The following is a 16,350-nucleotide window of genomic DNA, read 5'->3' on the forward strand; positions in this document are numbered from 1 at the left end:
TTGACTGGACTAATAGGTTTTACGAATTTTACCGATGCGACATCTAAATTGTGTCGTACTATATACATACATTACTCTGTTTCCAATGTAAGTAGCTAAAGCACTTGTGTTATGGAAAATCAGAAGTAACGACGGTACCACAAACACCCAGACCGCTACGCTTGACACTTGTCAAAGGTTCTATTACCTTACTAGTGTACGTATACTTTAGGCCAACTGTTGTCAGAATTTGCTCATATTTAACAGTCTATCCATCTAGACATATAAATAATCAAAGATGTAATATTTCTACAATGAACTACACATATACGTATGTATCATTTGCCATTTCCTTCAACCGTTGAAAACACAAGTATTTGTTATCAATAGCCCGACAATTTGATTATACCCTTGTTAACATTCAATTCGTTAAATTGAATGACTAAGAAACCCACGATTTTCAATCTATCAATCGTTAGCGAGTCATTATAATAATTATCATAGCCAAAAAAAATACTTACACTTTTTTTAAATAAACGTCATAAGTTGTACAATAACATATTATATCATATACAAATATACCATGCTCTCATATAAATGACGAGCACACATACAAACACAAGCTATTATCGGCTTCCTACGTATTATTAGTTTTAATCTTTATTTTCTGGACTTTGTATATATATTTCTGTTCTTTCCCGTATATATTAATAAGTATACGCATATATAATAAGATACCGGGGAATATAATCATTTGCCATTAACAAAACTTAAAAATATTATTAAGACTAAATTAATAAATAAATTTTATATTCATTAAAATAGTACTTTTAGAAAATCATCAAAATCAAAAATCAAAATCAAAGTATACTTTATTCAAGTGGGCTTTTACAAGCACTTTTGAATCGTCATTTAACAATTAAGTGAAGCTACCACCGGTTTGGAAAGTAGATTCTACCGAGAAGAATGCGAGTTTCTTGCTGTTTCTTAAAGGCTGCATTCCGAAACGGTGGTAGTATTTAATTATCGACGAGATTCAAAAACGATTCACTGTGAAGTTTATTTGAATAAAATTGATTTGATTTTGATTTTTTAAGTATATTTATTGTTATTACGTTATTTGACTTAGGAGAAATGTAAATTGACATTTGAATAATAATCTAAGATAATACTATAAGTGCGTGAGTAATTCTGTCGATATGTCTGTTGCTCTTTCACGAAACCACAGAATTTGGGTAAGAAGGAGGCTTGAACTTCAAGAAAGGTCGGAGGCAACCTTTCGTGCCTTATAATGACGAACAATCTCTAAAAAGAATCAACAAATCTATTTACGCCAGCTCCTTTTTATCTATAAAAAGTTACTTAGAAATACATTTTTATTAAAGTTGATTGGATGGTAAAATTGAGAGAGGTATACCTCTCTCAATTTCGCCCTGTAATGAATTAGCCGTTTCATTTAGTATTCCATAGGATTGAAGATTTACCAATCGTGCTATAATCACGCCATCTCTTTCAATCGCGTTCGCGTTCTAACTACGCGTTCTTCGCGTTCGCGTTCTTTCTTAATACGCGTTCTATCTACTGGGCCATCTCAGCCCTATATAACTATGTTTATTAGTAAATAATAAATAATTATATTATATTTTAAATTTATCTATATGTAACTTCATGATTTATTTAGTTTAATAATTAATAATTTATCATTTTAACATTAATTTGTGGCTTATGTGCGCTAAGTTATACACCATTATAATAAAAAATATATGTTATTAAATCAATATGTATTAATAGAGATTGCTTAGTAATAGTTGATTAAACACGTGTATCGTAAGTAAAGGTCGCGGGGTCAAATCCGGTCAAGCGTTGACATCAAGTGCTTAAATTGTTTATATAACACATCTCATCGACAGGTTGATACAAAGAATAACATTGTTAGGAAGTATTATGACAAAAATCTATCATCTTTATTAATAACTAAATATCTGCGTGAAATTTATAAAACACGCCTTCCAAACACCGTTTTACACCCTTAGGGTAGGTTCATAAAAACCGTTCATAGCGGATCTGACAAATTTCAAGTTTGTATGTGTTATATTTTTGAGATGTCGTGATCAAAAACTAAGTGGTATTTCGCTTTTATATTTATATACATAGATTTCATGTAGACTTACGATAAGCCCGGGTCAAAACCTATCCACAATTATAGATCGATAAAAAAATAATGATATTTTAGTCATTAACATACATCCCTAAAATTCGTATAATCGATATATTTCCATATTCCATTCATGAATTTAATAATATAACAGTATATAAAACGCTATATTATAAAATATTTTAGTCCTGAAGTTCAAAAAATTCAATTTACAAAAATCATCTCTTGTTTTCCTCGCGCAAAACAAAATAGAGTCTCTTTTGTTTTTTAATAATTAATCCGTTTGCGCAGGAAAACATCTTGTACTCTTTTCTAAATTCATATGAATGACGTTCTAAAATCGACTTCATTTATCGGACATAAACAAAAATTAGTTAAATACATAATTGAATACCTCCGTGGTCGAGTGGTGCGAACACCGGTTTTAATGGGTACGCCATTCCGAGGTCTTGGGTTCGATTCCCGGCTGAGTGTGCCGGTGTTTGTGGTACCGTCGTTACTTGTGATTTTCCATAACACAAGTGCTTTAGCTACTCACATTGGGATCAGAGTAATGTATGTGATGTTGTCTCATATTTATTATATTTATATAATTATAATATAAATGTAACTACATAAGGAAGTATTTCTTACACATGTAAAACACTACAAGTAAAAACTTAAATATTAGAAAGTACGTTGCCCATGAAAAATACTTTAAAATTTGACAAGCAACGTCCAAAGAGGTTTAAAAACCAGCAACCTTGAAAACTAAGAATATTCCCATTGAAATGTAATTAATGTTGTTTAACACCACGATAAATTCATACAACCGGAATAAAAGCAACGCTTAGAGCGACTCGTTTATTTGATTTTCGTTACTTTATTGCGTAAAACGTAACATAAGGTAAAAATAATAATAATTATTATTATTATAAAGTATTGAATATTAAAGAAGAAATACGAACCAAAACATAAATATTGATTTAAGCGAATAGATAGTCTATTTGGCGATAATGGAGAAGGTGGAATGCCTGCCTGACGATAAAGAATGTTGTTTCTGGTGCGTTTTCAACTTGGACTATATTATCTATGGTATATTAACGGTAGCCTTAATAATACTGTTCGTGTATTTCATGGTGATCACTTAGGATGGAGCTTCGGGATCCAGGTAATTGCGATTTTTTTTCTTACACAGTAACACACATACATACACTACGTTCACACACGCGTATTTCTACAAAATGAGTTCTAGGTACTTCGTACTTAAGGCTTTAAGATGCTTTGGTTCAATGCGGGTTGACCTCTTTTTTTTTCTCGCTGGAAAAACGCATTACGCGCTTTCCACACGTGATGGAAAGGGGGAGCGGGAGGTGTGGTACTCCCCGGAGCCCTGGATGCCGAGTGCGCCCAGGTACCAGGTTTACCCACTAAAAAACCCGCGGTACCCTCTCCGTCTTTCGGCGGGTACCACGGGATCGCTTACGCATGCTACCGTGAAAGGGGTTGACCTCCCTCGATCAGCTTACCACAGTCCCAACCAGCAAGTTTTCGCCATTTTCATTAATCATCTTCATATTTCAAAGAATTAATAAATAACCGAATCATTCCGTCCAGTTGTGAAAACCGTATGTAAACTGTTTGCTAGTTTCTTTATATTATCATTCGCATAATGTATGCGAATATTAAACGTATGACCATATCAGAGATACTATGATTATAATCATAGTAATATCAGTTAGTACTAATGCTAATTGGATTTTTGTCATACTGTCACTTTGTCACACATACATACATACTAATCAAAAACAAATTAAATATGATAAACCTTTTTAGATTCCCCAAACGCTTCGAAATGAAATAATAATAATAAAAATGAATGATTTAACTCTACACGGGAAAAGCCGCGACGAATAGAACATAGGAAAATATTGTTTGCTTGACCGCAAATCATTAGAAGATAATTTTGTAGTGCACGAATGTGTCCGTAAACACAATTTTTTTCCGTATTCTCATGACACAATGGTACAGCAAAGATGACACAACCGGAAGACGAAAATTTTGTTTTCTCTCTGAGGCACTGGAATATCTCTGCCAAGTAACAAGTTCGGCCTTTGTTGAGGATTTAGTGATTGGAAAACTCAATTTCTTATTAGTCCAAGTCCAACAGTCTTTTTCTTCTCGGGGTGGGGAGGGGTATGAGGGACTCCCAAATGCCTTGGACGCCTTGGTATACTGGGTATACACACTAAAGAACCAGCGGTATCCTCTAGGCGACACGGGATCGCTTGCGCATGCTACCGTGACGAAAGTCCAACAGCCTTAACAACTTGTAACCTTATCCATACTCGGGATCTATAACATTGTAATCTAATTAATACAACTAGTCCAATCAGAACTTAAACATTGAACTAAAAAACAGATTCACATTTCTAAATCAATATTAAACGCAATATAATCTAAAAACAACAAAAAACAACCTGAGCCTTTAAATTTCCCACTACTGGGTCTTAACACTCCGCCTCTATCATTTGAGAAGGTTTGGAACGTATTCCACCACGCTGTTCCAATGCGGGTTGGAATACACATGTGGCAGAATTTCTATGAAATTAGACACATGCCGGTTCTCCTTCACCGCTCGAGATGAATTATAAACACGAATGACGATAAATTAATTTATAATGTAATCGAATACAACGATACTTTTGAAATTCTTATCATTTCAAGGTCCTGAAAGTACATGACGTATGCACATTGTGTGTTCGAAACAGTAAGTGTGCACGACTTAATCTCGAGATAATCACAGCAAACATATCTGGGGTTTAGTGTGTACACAGCATTAGGCGACGCGTCATGTAACGGAAATTTGTGGAAATAAATGAAATATCTGTGTTTAAATTTAGTATGTATGTATATATTTATGTGTTGCTTTGTGAATATGAGGATAAGCAGTGTTAATTAGTGTAGCTAATACTAGATGTACGTACCGAGTTTATATGTGTATAAATACATAGCACCTTTCCCCACTTAAAGTTAAAAAAATCCTTTCTTAGTAAGAAGTTGTAGTCTAAGTAGCGGCGACCTCTGAATGAGACAGTGGGGGTATTTAGTTTATTTGTAAAATATTGTAGATTATAAGGAATATTAAATATTGGGTTAAATTTTATCTGATATCTATAAAAAAAAAAGATTCTTATATTACATTAGAAACCAATTGAAAATGACTTTTAATTTCTTAGTATTAATTATTAAATGACTAAGAAGACAAATATGTTTTATCTATGGTGAATATCTAATTATTTTTTTATGATTGCTTAGTAAATTCGTATAGTAAATATTACGTAGATTAATTGCAAAGTTTGTTACGTGGTCAGTCTACCGCACTGACATGAGTCGTCTAACTTAATTAGCACCTCGAGGAATCGTCTGGACACAGTGACGGATTCACTTAAGTTCCATCATGCGTGTATGTATATCCTTAATGAGACTGGATGTCGGTTTGTCTGCTCAGGAGTAATGGACACGAAAACCATTTAACTTATATATTTAGATTAACGCCCCGGCTACGCACGGGTACAATACTGATACTAAATATACTACAAAATTTGTTCATGAAAAATAAAATATGTACAAAAACCTTACTCTCGAATCACTCTATCTATTAAAAAATCGCATCAAAATTCGTTGCATAGTTTTGAAGATTTAAGCATACAAAGAGACATAGGGACAGAGAAAGCGACTTTGTTTTATACTATGTAGTGATTACTATAACCGTTGACATAAAACCGTAATGTACCTTTTTCGGAAGTTAGTTTTTGTACCGTTCATATGTTAAACTACTACAAATCATCCAAAGTACTTGTACAATATACGTAGGTGCTAGTTGTAAATGTGTGTTTAATACTAAAATTTTATTAAACAAACTTTTGAGATTAATCGGTTGTCTGGAATAGGCTTAAAATTTCCATACAAATTTTAACTAATAACAGTAACAGGTGATGCAAGCTTGTGATGAATACGTTTCTGTATTCTATGCATTTACCTATTTTACATGAATCATTCAATTGCTGAGAGAAGTACTAGATAGAGCAGCATCTCATTATCTATCGAACGTTAGTTTAAATATTAAGCCCTTAACGGTATTGGTATCGGTAACGGGAACCCCTTCACGCTGGAATTTAAGATAACTATAGGCTTTCGCATACGATACATAGAGATATAAAATTAAGTTGTAAATTTGGAATCGACTGATTAAATTATTTCTTCACAAATATTTATTTGAAATTGTGAATCTCTTTTTTCAGACTGCTACTATGAAATAAACACGCGAGACTATGGAAAACCGAAATATAAACACCGCTCCTCACGAAGATGTCGCGAAAGGGCTTAACTCCCCTGAAATACGATCGAACAAAAACATACCTTATGCAGATGAATTCGTCGAACTAGAACACGTTAAAGCCAATGAACCGATGCGACCAAAGCGTCTCAGAGACGTAGAAAGAAATGATGTAGAAGCATTCGATGTAAAAGAAGATAGAAAAATTCATGCGTCAGATTTAGGTGCAGTTCATTCTCCGAATAGTGATACAATAGTTGTAGACACGCCTGAAGGAACACTGTATATAACACTCGATCCAGAGTCTTCTAAATCATCAAAACCTACAAGTCCAAGTACTCAATCTACTGATATATCTGAGATGTCTCCTACTTCGCCCAAAGCATTTGGAGCTCTGGAATCTGATGATTTGATAACAGTGGAAAGAGAAGTAGAGCAGCGTAAAACGAGTCTAAGAAGGAATTCAATATCAATGCCGACTCTACCAAATATGGAACTACTGAAGCAGGAGTACATGAGGAATGCACAAGATCAGGTAAGTTTCCTTTCTGTGTTACAAATTCGAAGTACAGTATATTTCTTAAATCTCTTGCTTTATAATGGTATTGTAATTTACACTCACACACGAAACAAATTTCTCCTTTAAATTATCATATATCAAATAAGAAAGATTATTTGGACAAGATAACCACAGTAATAAATGAAATAATAAAAGGGTCATTAACCTAGTTATTATAACCTGAATTTTTCATTGCTTATACGTTGTAATTCAGTATTCGTTGTAATTCAGTGTATAGTCAAAATGAGGGATAATTATCCAAGATCTCTAAAGATAATCTTGAGCCTTGAAAGATGAAATTAGTCAAGTATCGTTGTTTGCCTTGAGATGATACATCATACAAACAATAAAATAAATATTTATTTGACAGTCATTTCATTATCTTGCGTCAGTTTTTATCAACGCGAAATGATAGCGGCAAATTTGATAAATACAAGAAAGAAATTGACTTCAGTTTAAAATAGTTGTGCCTGTGATACAATTGTATAAATCGCAATAAATATTACGATTTAAAAATTTCGTTGCAAATGATCGGTGAAAAGTTTTTTAGTGAATGCGTTGTATCCTCGCTTATCTAGATTAGCGATGCTTCCTACTTTGACGTGATCGCCAAATTTTATCCTTGGCAAGTGATAAGTTTTATCTTGTGACTTGAATATCAAATATTTACGTGAAATCGTGCGATAAAGTGAATGAAGTCCGTGAATGAAACAAAAGAAAAATTAACAATGAGAACAAGGAAGAGGCCAGACCTGCGTCTGAACATACCATCGTACCCCCATGATTATGTCCAAATGCCACCAGATACTAGGCGGCTGATCCACGAAGCAAACAGAACACCAAACGACATACAATACATTGATGAAGACGGATCTGATAAAGCTGAAATAAATTTCCGCGTTGGTAGTCCTGTATCTGCAAACAAATTAGAATTTCGCTCATCGACACCAGAAATTAAAATATTTGGACCTGAATATGATGCGAATGATACGGGAAAAGTAGAACATGCACCATCGCCATCTGTGGATGGAGAAAGTCCTGTTATATATAGAGACTTCACGCGAGCGTCCCTTTCTGTTCCAGATAGATTAAGGCACTATAAACAGGAGTCAAAAAATCAGTCGAATGAAGTGAGTATAATACAGATAATGACTACTTCACACTTTGCAATCATTGTAATTGAACACAAGATCGATTGATAATATAAAACAAACAGATAAGAAAATAGAATAAGTACACGATGTCTTCATTAATTCCTTCTAGTTAGCTAAAGAATCTGAAACACGTTATCTTAAAGAATTTAGTCGACTTTCGTAGCTGAATTTAAATGATAAGTAATCTATTTGAAACATATTTATGGAAAACAATTAAGCTGTTTACGCAAATATTATGACTGTATTTTATTTTGTTTAATGATTTTAATTACTCTTGTGTACAATTTCTACATTCTCTAGAATATATTGACGACCTCCGTGGTTTTCATAGTTACGCTCCTAGGTACCAGGTTCGACTCCCGGCCGAGTCGATGGAGATCATCATTAGTTTTCTATGTTGTCATGGGTCTGGGTGTGTCCGTTGTTACTTCCGATTTTACATAACACAAGTACTTTAGCTACTTACATTGAGATCAGAGTAATATATGTGATGTTGTCTCATATTTATTTATATTAGGTATTAATTTGGTTTGTAAGATTTCTTAGTAATTATGTGGACATTGAATTTTTATTCCACTTCAATAAAATATTTATAAGCGACCGAGAGACGTCTGCGACTCGTTTTGAGACACATCTTAACAAAATTGACCGACATCCTGTCGAGGGATGGGCAATCTACAACGATATTTTTGTAGAAACGATCTCTTAAATTCCTTCTGATGAAATCATATCTCAATCGAGATTAACTAATTCCATTTTTAAATATATATTAAAAATAAGATTAATAATAGTTACAAATCAATAATCGAATAACAATAATTGTGATAAAGCTTCAGATTTTTTATGAATTTTTTCGGAGAGTTGTAACACATACTTTATACAAATACAATACTTTGTGTTAGGACTTTGTGCAAGCCCGTCTGGGTAGGTACCAACCACTCATCAGTTATTCTACCGCCAAATAACAGTTCTCAGTATTGATTGTTCTGGTTTGAAGGGTGAGTGAGCCAGTGTAACTACAGGCACAAGGGACATATGGTAACATCTTAGTTCCCAAGGTTGGTGGCTCATTGACGATGTAAGGAATAGTTAATATTTCTTACAGCGTCATTGTCTATGGGTGATGGTGACCACTTACCATCAGGTGGCCCATATGCTCGTCCGCCAACCTATACCATAAAAAAACCATTAATGATTTGTCTTTTGGGTGAAGATTTATCTTATCACGATGTCTATTATCAAGAAATATTCGACCTGAATAACTGTCTCGTTCATAAAACAGATTAATAATTTAACGATTACTCCACCAATAAATGTCACATCACTAAAACTTAAAGGTCGCTCCTAAACGTCCCTGTTGTCTATTTGCCTACATCCAGCGCCCGTGATCTTACAAATCATATGTTATCTTAAATTCGTTTGGGAATGTGATCATTCAAAAAAAAGACTTTGATTTGAATTTGGAACTCTTGGAATTATCAATTTAATTCTCAAAGACAGTATTAAATTTCATCCGTGAATTAGAATTTATTCCATTTATTAATAATTAAAGGGAAAGTATGAAAACCGCGTATTCAACCTCTCAAATGGACAATGAGTCTCGATTTAACGCATTCGCCCAAACTTTCAAATACCGATCGCCGTTGTGGATTGAATCGGACTCAGATATCAGTAAAAGTGACAGTGGGGCTGGGAGTGGACTTGGGTGTGGGGGTTTGGGCAACAGCGACGAGAGCTTGGAGTGCAGTTCCAATAGTTCTGATAGTATCAACAATTTCTTGGACAAAAAGGTACCTTGTGTTCATTTCCTTTTATTTAGTAAGCAAGTCTTTATGTTTTATTGACTTACAATGTGTATAACTTAGAACCTTAAGCATCTATGGTCATGATTACGTGCTGGCTTCGGAGTTATCTGATTATCCTTCAAGACAAATGACAGTTGATCGACAATTATGAAACTGACAGCTAAAATATTAACAAACATGTATTAAGTAGAAAATAATAGCTCTGTAATTTAAAAGTATAAATTATCTTAATTAATAATAATTGTCAACGTTAGACATGACTGTATCGACTTTTGGTTATGACAAAAGTGTAGTATCTGTTCTTTTTGAGCTTAATATCTGAATAAGATATCTTGATAGTATGGTGTAGGAGTTGCGTACAGAATTTTTTTTTGGACAACTTCGTTGCTAGGAACTCCTGTCCCAGAATGTTTTTTAGTTGGTTGATAAATAATATCATTTTTTAAAAATATGTTATATGTTACAAATGTCTTCTGTAACAGGTTACGAATCAAACCCAAGCAAGGACTAGTAATCATGTGATGTGTCAAGAGGCCTCACTTTACCATATAACTAAATTCTAAAGAAACCAAAATATTTTTATTTTCTATATAATTTTGTTAGTTCAAATTGCTATATTGTTATATACAAATGACGTTCTTGTAGTAATGAGTAGGTACATTTATTACAGTACATAATATATCACAGTTACGCCACAGGAAGCGTTAAAACAAAAGGTAAATTACAACATTTTCAAACAATAACAACAGACGAGATAACGAACATAAGGACGTGTTAATTATGTTGTTATTATATACATGTCATTTGCCGCGACTGTGCACGTGTTAATTAAGGTTATGTGTTATTATATACTTAAGATACCAATTAGCGTTTGAAGATAGAATGTTGGATTTAGGTTCCTCGTAATTGGAGCCATTCCAAATATTTTTGGGGTTTCTGAAATTGACAGTCGGTGTAAATGGTACCTGAACAACTTGTACTCATTTCAAAAACTTGATCTTTCCTCTTAATTGGTTTTGTTTTGATGTGACTTGCCCATTGACGCTTCAGTATTACAAGTATATAGACTGTACAGTCCATATCACTTACATTTAACTGCAGAGATTGTTCGCTTGAACGTCAACAGTCAAAAATGATAAATCTTTACGCGTTAGATCATCAATTTTATTGGAAAATAGGAAGTTATTCATTACCAATATGATTCAGGCAGGCTATAATGCAGTCTTTTACTTAGTGGTAGGTTAAATTAAAATTAACGGCTTTTTTAAATCAATAAAGTTCATGAATACTTTGAAAATATTATCACATCCAGACTGAATTTTTTTTGAATTTCGAACACGTTTTGAGAAACGTTGCCAAAACAATAACTTATTATTTTTGTTAGAGAATTTAGTAATAACTTTTTTCGTCCAAAAAGCCGGTAATAAATTATATATTCCTCTGCTGGCATAGTTCGGAACTATTATGTTGAGGTCCAGAGCCGTCTGTTCCGTAGATTATACGAGTAATTTTAGTTGTGCTGACATAGATGAAGCTAGTTTGATAAAAGCGTAACTCGTCACTTCGTTCAAGACAAATAATACTTTTTGTTGCTATGCATATTTATAAAGTTGTACAGGCGCGGTCTGTGAGGAATGGTCTTAGTAGTCAAGATATACAAAAAATCATTATCAAGCTTAGAAATATATTCGTTTAGAATTATTTTTTTAAATTCGAAATCATATCGTTTATTTGTTGAAGCGTCAAAAGCCTTGTTTCAGGACATTTTTTTTTCCTAAGATATGACCATATGTAATCTGCTTCGCCAATATGATTAGAATAATCATTTGTTTTTTAATTTTATCCATTCATCAATTATTATCCTTATTTCTTTTTAATAAAGTTTATTTTTAATAAAAACTTACCCTCCAGATTCACCTGCTACCGCTTCTGATATAATATTTTAAACGTATCAATCAATTTTGCGAAATAGTTGTTTAAATTCTTCAAAATGTACCAATATGAACTAAATTAAAAATAATATAGTTTTCTATTTCACCCCTGCTTTATTTTCGTGCATGACTCGGTAATTTCATGACTGATTTTCCTGATTGTTTCTCTGGCGTAATTTATGGGCCCATGTGATAAGGTTTACATTTTCAAGATATAAATTAAATAATCGTCATATATGCATATATACGTGGGGTCATACAGTTATACAGTTGGTTTTGCTGTGTCTCTGTAAAATTTGCAATCAACAGCTAGTAGTAACTTGACATTCAATTTAATTATAACATATGTACATCAGAAAAGCTATTCCGGGTCACCATAGAATTTTTTTTTTATTTTGATATATTAGGAAAAAATAGGATAACTTTGAAATATAAACAGGATTTATTATATCCAGGTCAAAGGAACATTATATCTAGACACATGATAGACGTAATTAATTAACGACTCTAATTGTTCCATTAAGACCGCAACAGGCCAACACGAGTGCAACATTAGTGCAACATGCGCGGTGTGAAGCGACGTGATTTTGATTGCATTCCTCTAACTAAGGTTTGAGAAACATTTTTATTCTAACGCACAAAAGCACTCAAATTCACCCAAAATAAAAACTTTTTTATATTCTAATAATATAATTAATTCACTTAGATATTTGTGACTTCGTTGAAAAGGTCGTGGATTAAAAAGTTAATAAACAAATGGGTTTTATAAGATGAGTCTCTTGACCTAAATATGGGTATGTCCATACCTAGTGGCAAGCACCAATGCATCTTCGTATCCATAATTTGCTCGTCTTTAAGCAATTTACCTATAAAGTAAATCATTATCTTAATGGAGAATATCATATATGCACAATTTCAGATTTTTTTCATATTACAATTGGAAATTATGCAAATCAAGTGTAGTGCTTAGGGATTACTTTTGAAAAAAGCCTCAGCCGCCAAATATTTTACTATATGACTTCTATAGCCACGTTTGTAGCTTATAAAACTGCAGTTGTCATCCAAAGCCAGGTCCAAGCTTGGGAAAGGAAGTAAACCGGTCAAACTAAACTCTAGAGTCGCCACTGATTAGCCTCCATATTAAACACAAGATGAGGAAATACATAGTGCATCTGTATTTGTGCATTGTTCCAAAATTATGGACTTCTTGATAATCGCTGTAGCGGCCAAAAGCGGTCAGGAGATCCTTTTAATTTCAGTTGCATCTGAATGATGAGAAGAAGTTTAATTAGAGACTTAAAAATGAACTCATAGCATAAAGACATCAATAAAATTAGCCAGTTAATTGGACAACAGTAGATAAAGGGATACACCACACAAAGAGAACAATATACACAAAAGATTCTAGAAAACGTGAAAAATGTTAAATTATAAAATAAATAAAAAGGTAAATACCAAATCGTTTTTTAAGAGTAAATCACTAAAGACCTGACGGTTAATCGCCTTCAGGCTCTTTTATGAGAAAAAACTACAGTCTATAGACTGCAATTTCTTTGTCGTCTGTTGTCCGAGGTATCTGTTTTACGATGGATACCTTGATAGAAGACTTTCGGCGGCCAATATTCGTCACGTTTTAATTAAATTAAATTTTGTAATTCTTTTTGGGTATAATAAATTGACACTAAGATTTGGGCCATTTTTTATTGATTTTAGAAAGCATCGGCATATTCACAAATTAATTAAGAAAATATATGTGATTCGTAATTAAGAATACATCTTATTGTACAGTATGATATACCACTTTATTTACATTATACATTTACAAAAAAATTGTGGACTCATCTGACAAAAGTAGAGATGACCTACTGGATAGAAGGCCATCTTAACCCATGGTCGCGAGCTTAGCGGTAATTATCTTCAGCCTAAGATTACGGGATTAAATTTAATAGTTACGTGTTCATTATTCGACATGGCCCAGTGGTTAGAACGCGTACATCTTTACCGATGATTGCGGGTTCAAACCCAGGCAAGCTCCGCTGATTCATTGCTTAATTTGTCTTTATAATTCATCTCGTTCTCAGCGGTGAAGGAAAACATCGTTAGGAATCCTGCATGTGACAAATTTCATAGAAATTCTGGCACATGTGTATTCCACCAACCCGCATTGGAACAGCGTGGTGGAATATATTCCAAACCTTCTCCTCAAAGGGAGAGGAGGCCTTTAGCCCAGTGGGAATTTACAGGTTGTTGTTGTTGTTGTGTACATAATTTACTTGAAGTGAAGTAGTGAAGAAAACTATCGTATATAAATTTGCATGATCCAATGCAATTCTATCAGAAGCGTATCCCATATTGGATCAGCGTGGCGACAAAATTTCGAAACCTTCTCCCAAATATAATAGAATTCCGCAAACATTTTTAACTTTGCCGTTTTGTAAATACAAATCGTTTCGACACAAGATTTTATAGATGATAAAAAAGCGTGGCGTTATATGGCGTATACCTGTTGACTTCCAGGCTAGATGTATTACATAAATATATAATTTTATTTCAATAACATGACTGTATTTTTGTACCGGTGGTTGATTCACTTATATGTTAAACGACGATTCAAAAGTGTTTGTAAAAGCCTACTTGAATATAGTTTATTTTGCTTTGATTTGAAATGTCAGGGTGTTTTTGCAAAAAGTTGCATATACGATCTGTTGATACTATGACCAACGTATATAATTTACTCTTTAATAAAGTAAAGTAACAGCATGTAAATTTCCTACTGCTGAGATAAGGCCTCCTCTTCCATTAAGGAGAGGGTTTGGAACATATTCGACCACGCTGTTCCAATGCGGGTTGGTGGAATGCACATGTCGCAGAATTTCGATGAAATTAGACACATACAGGTTTCCTCACGATGTTTTCCTTCACCGCCGAGCACGAGATTAATTATAAACACAATTAAGCACATATATATAGTGGTGCTTGCCTGGGTTTGAACCCGCAATCATCGGTTGCATGCAATGCACGCGTTCTAATTCAATTTACTCTATAATTTTTTTTTTAGCCTTTTCTCGACTAATATCTTAGTTTACAAATAGGATAATTAGTCTCACACGACAATGTATTTTCCTTAGGATCTAAAAGATACTTTACTGATAGCGATTGTAAATATTAGCATGATAAGACAAAAGACTGGCTACTCGATAACGCACACTGGACTTACATTCGTGTATGCTTATAATTTCTACGAGATAGTAGAACCATAAGGTATTTGTTTGGAAAAGAGTTAAAATAGGTATTTCATTTGCGTATTATGCCGTTGAAAATGAAAATATCTTGAAATGTGATGAATTATTGGCTCAAAATATCTTATAGCTCTATTAAATTGAAACGTAGTAACTAATTACAACAACAACAATAACAGTAAATTTACCGCTGCAGGGCTTGCTCACCCTTTGAGGAGAAGTTTTGGAGTATATTCCACCATGCTCCAAAGCGGATCGGTTCACATGTGGAGGAATTTCGTTGAAATAAGACACATACATATTTCTTCTCGATGTTTTCCTTCACCGCTAAGAACGAGAAGTGATTCACACACAGTTTACAAGTTATAAAGATATGGCATTGTAATTTTAAGTTCTGCTGATCTTTCGGTCAATAGAAGTATTTTGATAGAAGGAATCAGAAACTCCCCGCAGAATACGAACTTGAAATGTCTGTATGTGATACGCGATTCTGACTATTATAATTATAGAATATAAGTATCAAAATGGCGTATCACCAAGGTAGGTGATCAAAATTTCATGAGTGAAAACGAAGTCCATTCTACGCCCAAAATCACGGGCTAATTAATTCGAAAGGGGTGATGCAAGAGTGTGTGAAAACACAAGTGCAACATGTTTTCCGAGAATGTACAGCCAATTTCCTTATTACGGACTGTTTGATTTTAAAATTTATTGGATCCTGGAGCCGCAGTTCATATGAAGCTCCTTAGCAACGAGGCAAATAGAGATCTATATGAATACTTTACTTATATTATAAATGTGAAAGTAACTCTGTCTGCTGTCTCTCTTTCACGAACAATCCAATGAACCGAATTTGATGAATTTTGGCTACTTTTTTTTCTAAAATTTTTTTAGAAAAAAAAGTAGCCAAATTATAATTATTAATTACAATCAACAAACAGGTATTAATTTCGGGATATTTACCATGTTTTTTATTTTCGTTCAGTGGAGCTCGATATTTCGACATTATCTACGAATACGTACCTTTAGTAATAAAAATGACCATGTTAATTTAAAATCTTATTTTATAATCAACCCCTAAAACGCAAGCGAAGCCACGGACAACAACTAGAACATTATACATGAGAGTACAGAAATATTGTTGCTAACCCAGTTAAATATTTGATTTCCAAAGGGCATCTCAATTAAGAAGTTTACTCACGATAATAAT

The 16,350-nt window shown here is 33.5% G+C and overlaps 1 protein-coding gene across 3 annotated transcripts in view; it reads left to right on the forward strand.

Moving 5' to 3' along the window:
- The first annotated feature begins 3,127 nt into the window (after positions 1-3,127).
- The window catches only part of LOC124534700 (myogenesis-regulating glycosidase), a 45,378-nt gene continuing 32,155 nt past the window's right edge, over positions 3,128-16,350 (forward strand). Inside the window, exons 1-2 of one of the 3 annotated variants that reach the window (XM_047110682.1) lie at positions 3,128-3,284; positions 6,418-6,987. In XM_047110682.1, the coding sequence (XP_046966638.1) occupies positions 6,448-6,987 (540 nt within the window). In that variant the 5' untranslated portion in view covers positions 3,128-3,284; positions 6,418-6,447. Of the gene's footprint in view, positions 3,285-6,417; positions 6,988-7,433; positions 8,142-9,688; positions 9,956-16,350 lie in introns of those variants that run through there. The other 2 variants (XM_047110683.1, XM_047110684.1) reach the window with 2 other exon arrangements.

Source organism: Vanessa cardui, chromosome 13 (assembly GCF_905220365.1).
Source record: "Vanessa cardui chromosome 13, ilVanCard2.1, whole genome shotgun sequence".
NCBI lineage: Eukaryota > Metazoa > Arthropoda > Insecta > Lepidoptera > Nymphalidae > Vanessa > Vanessa cardui.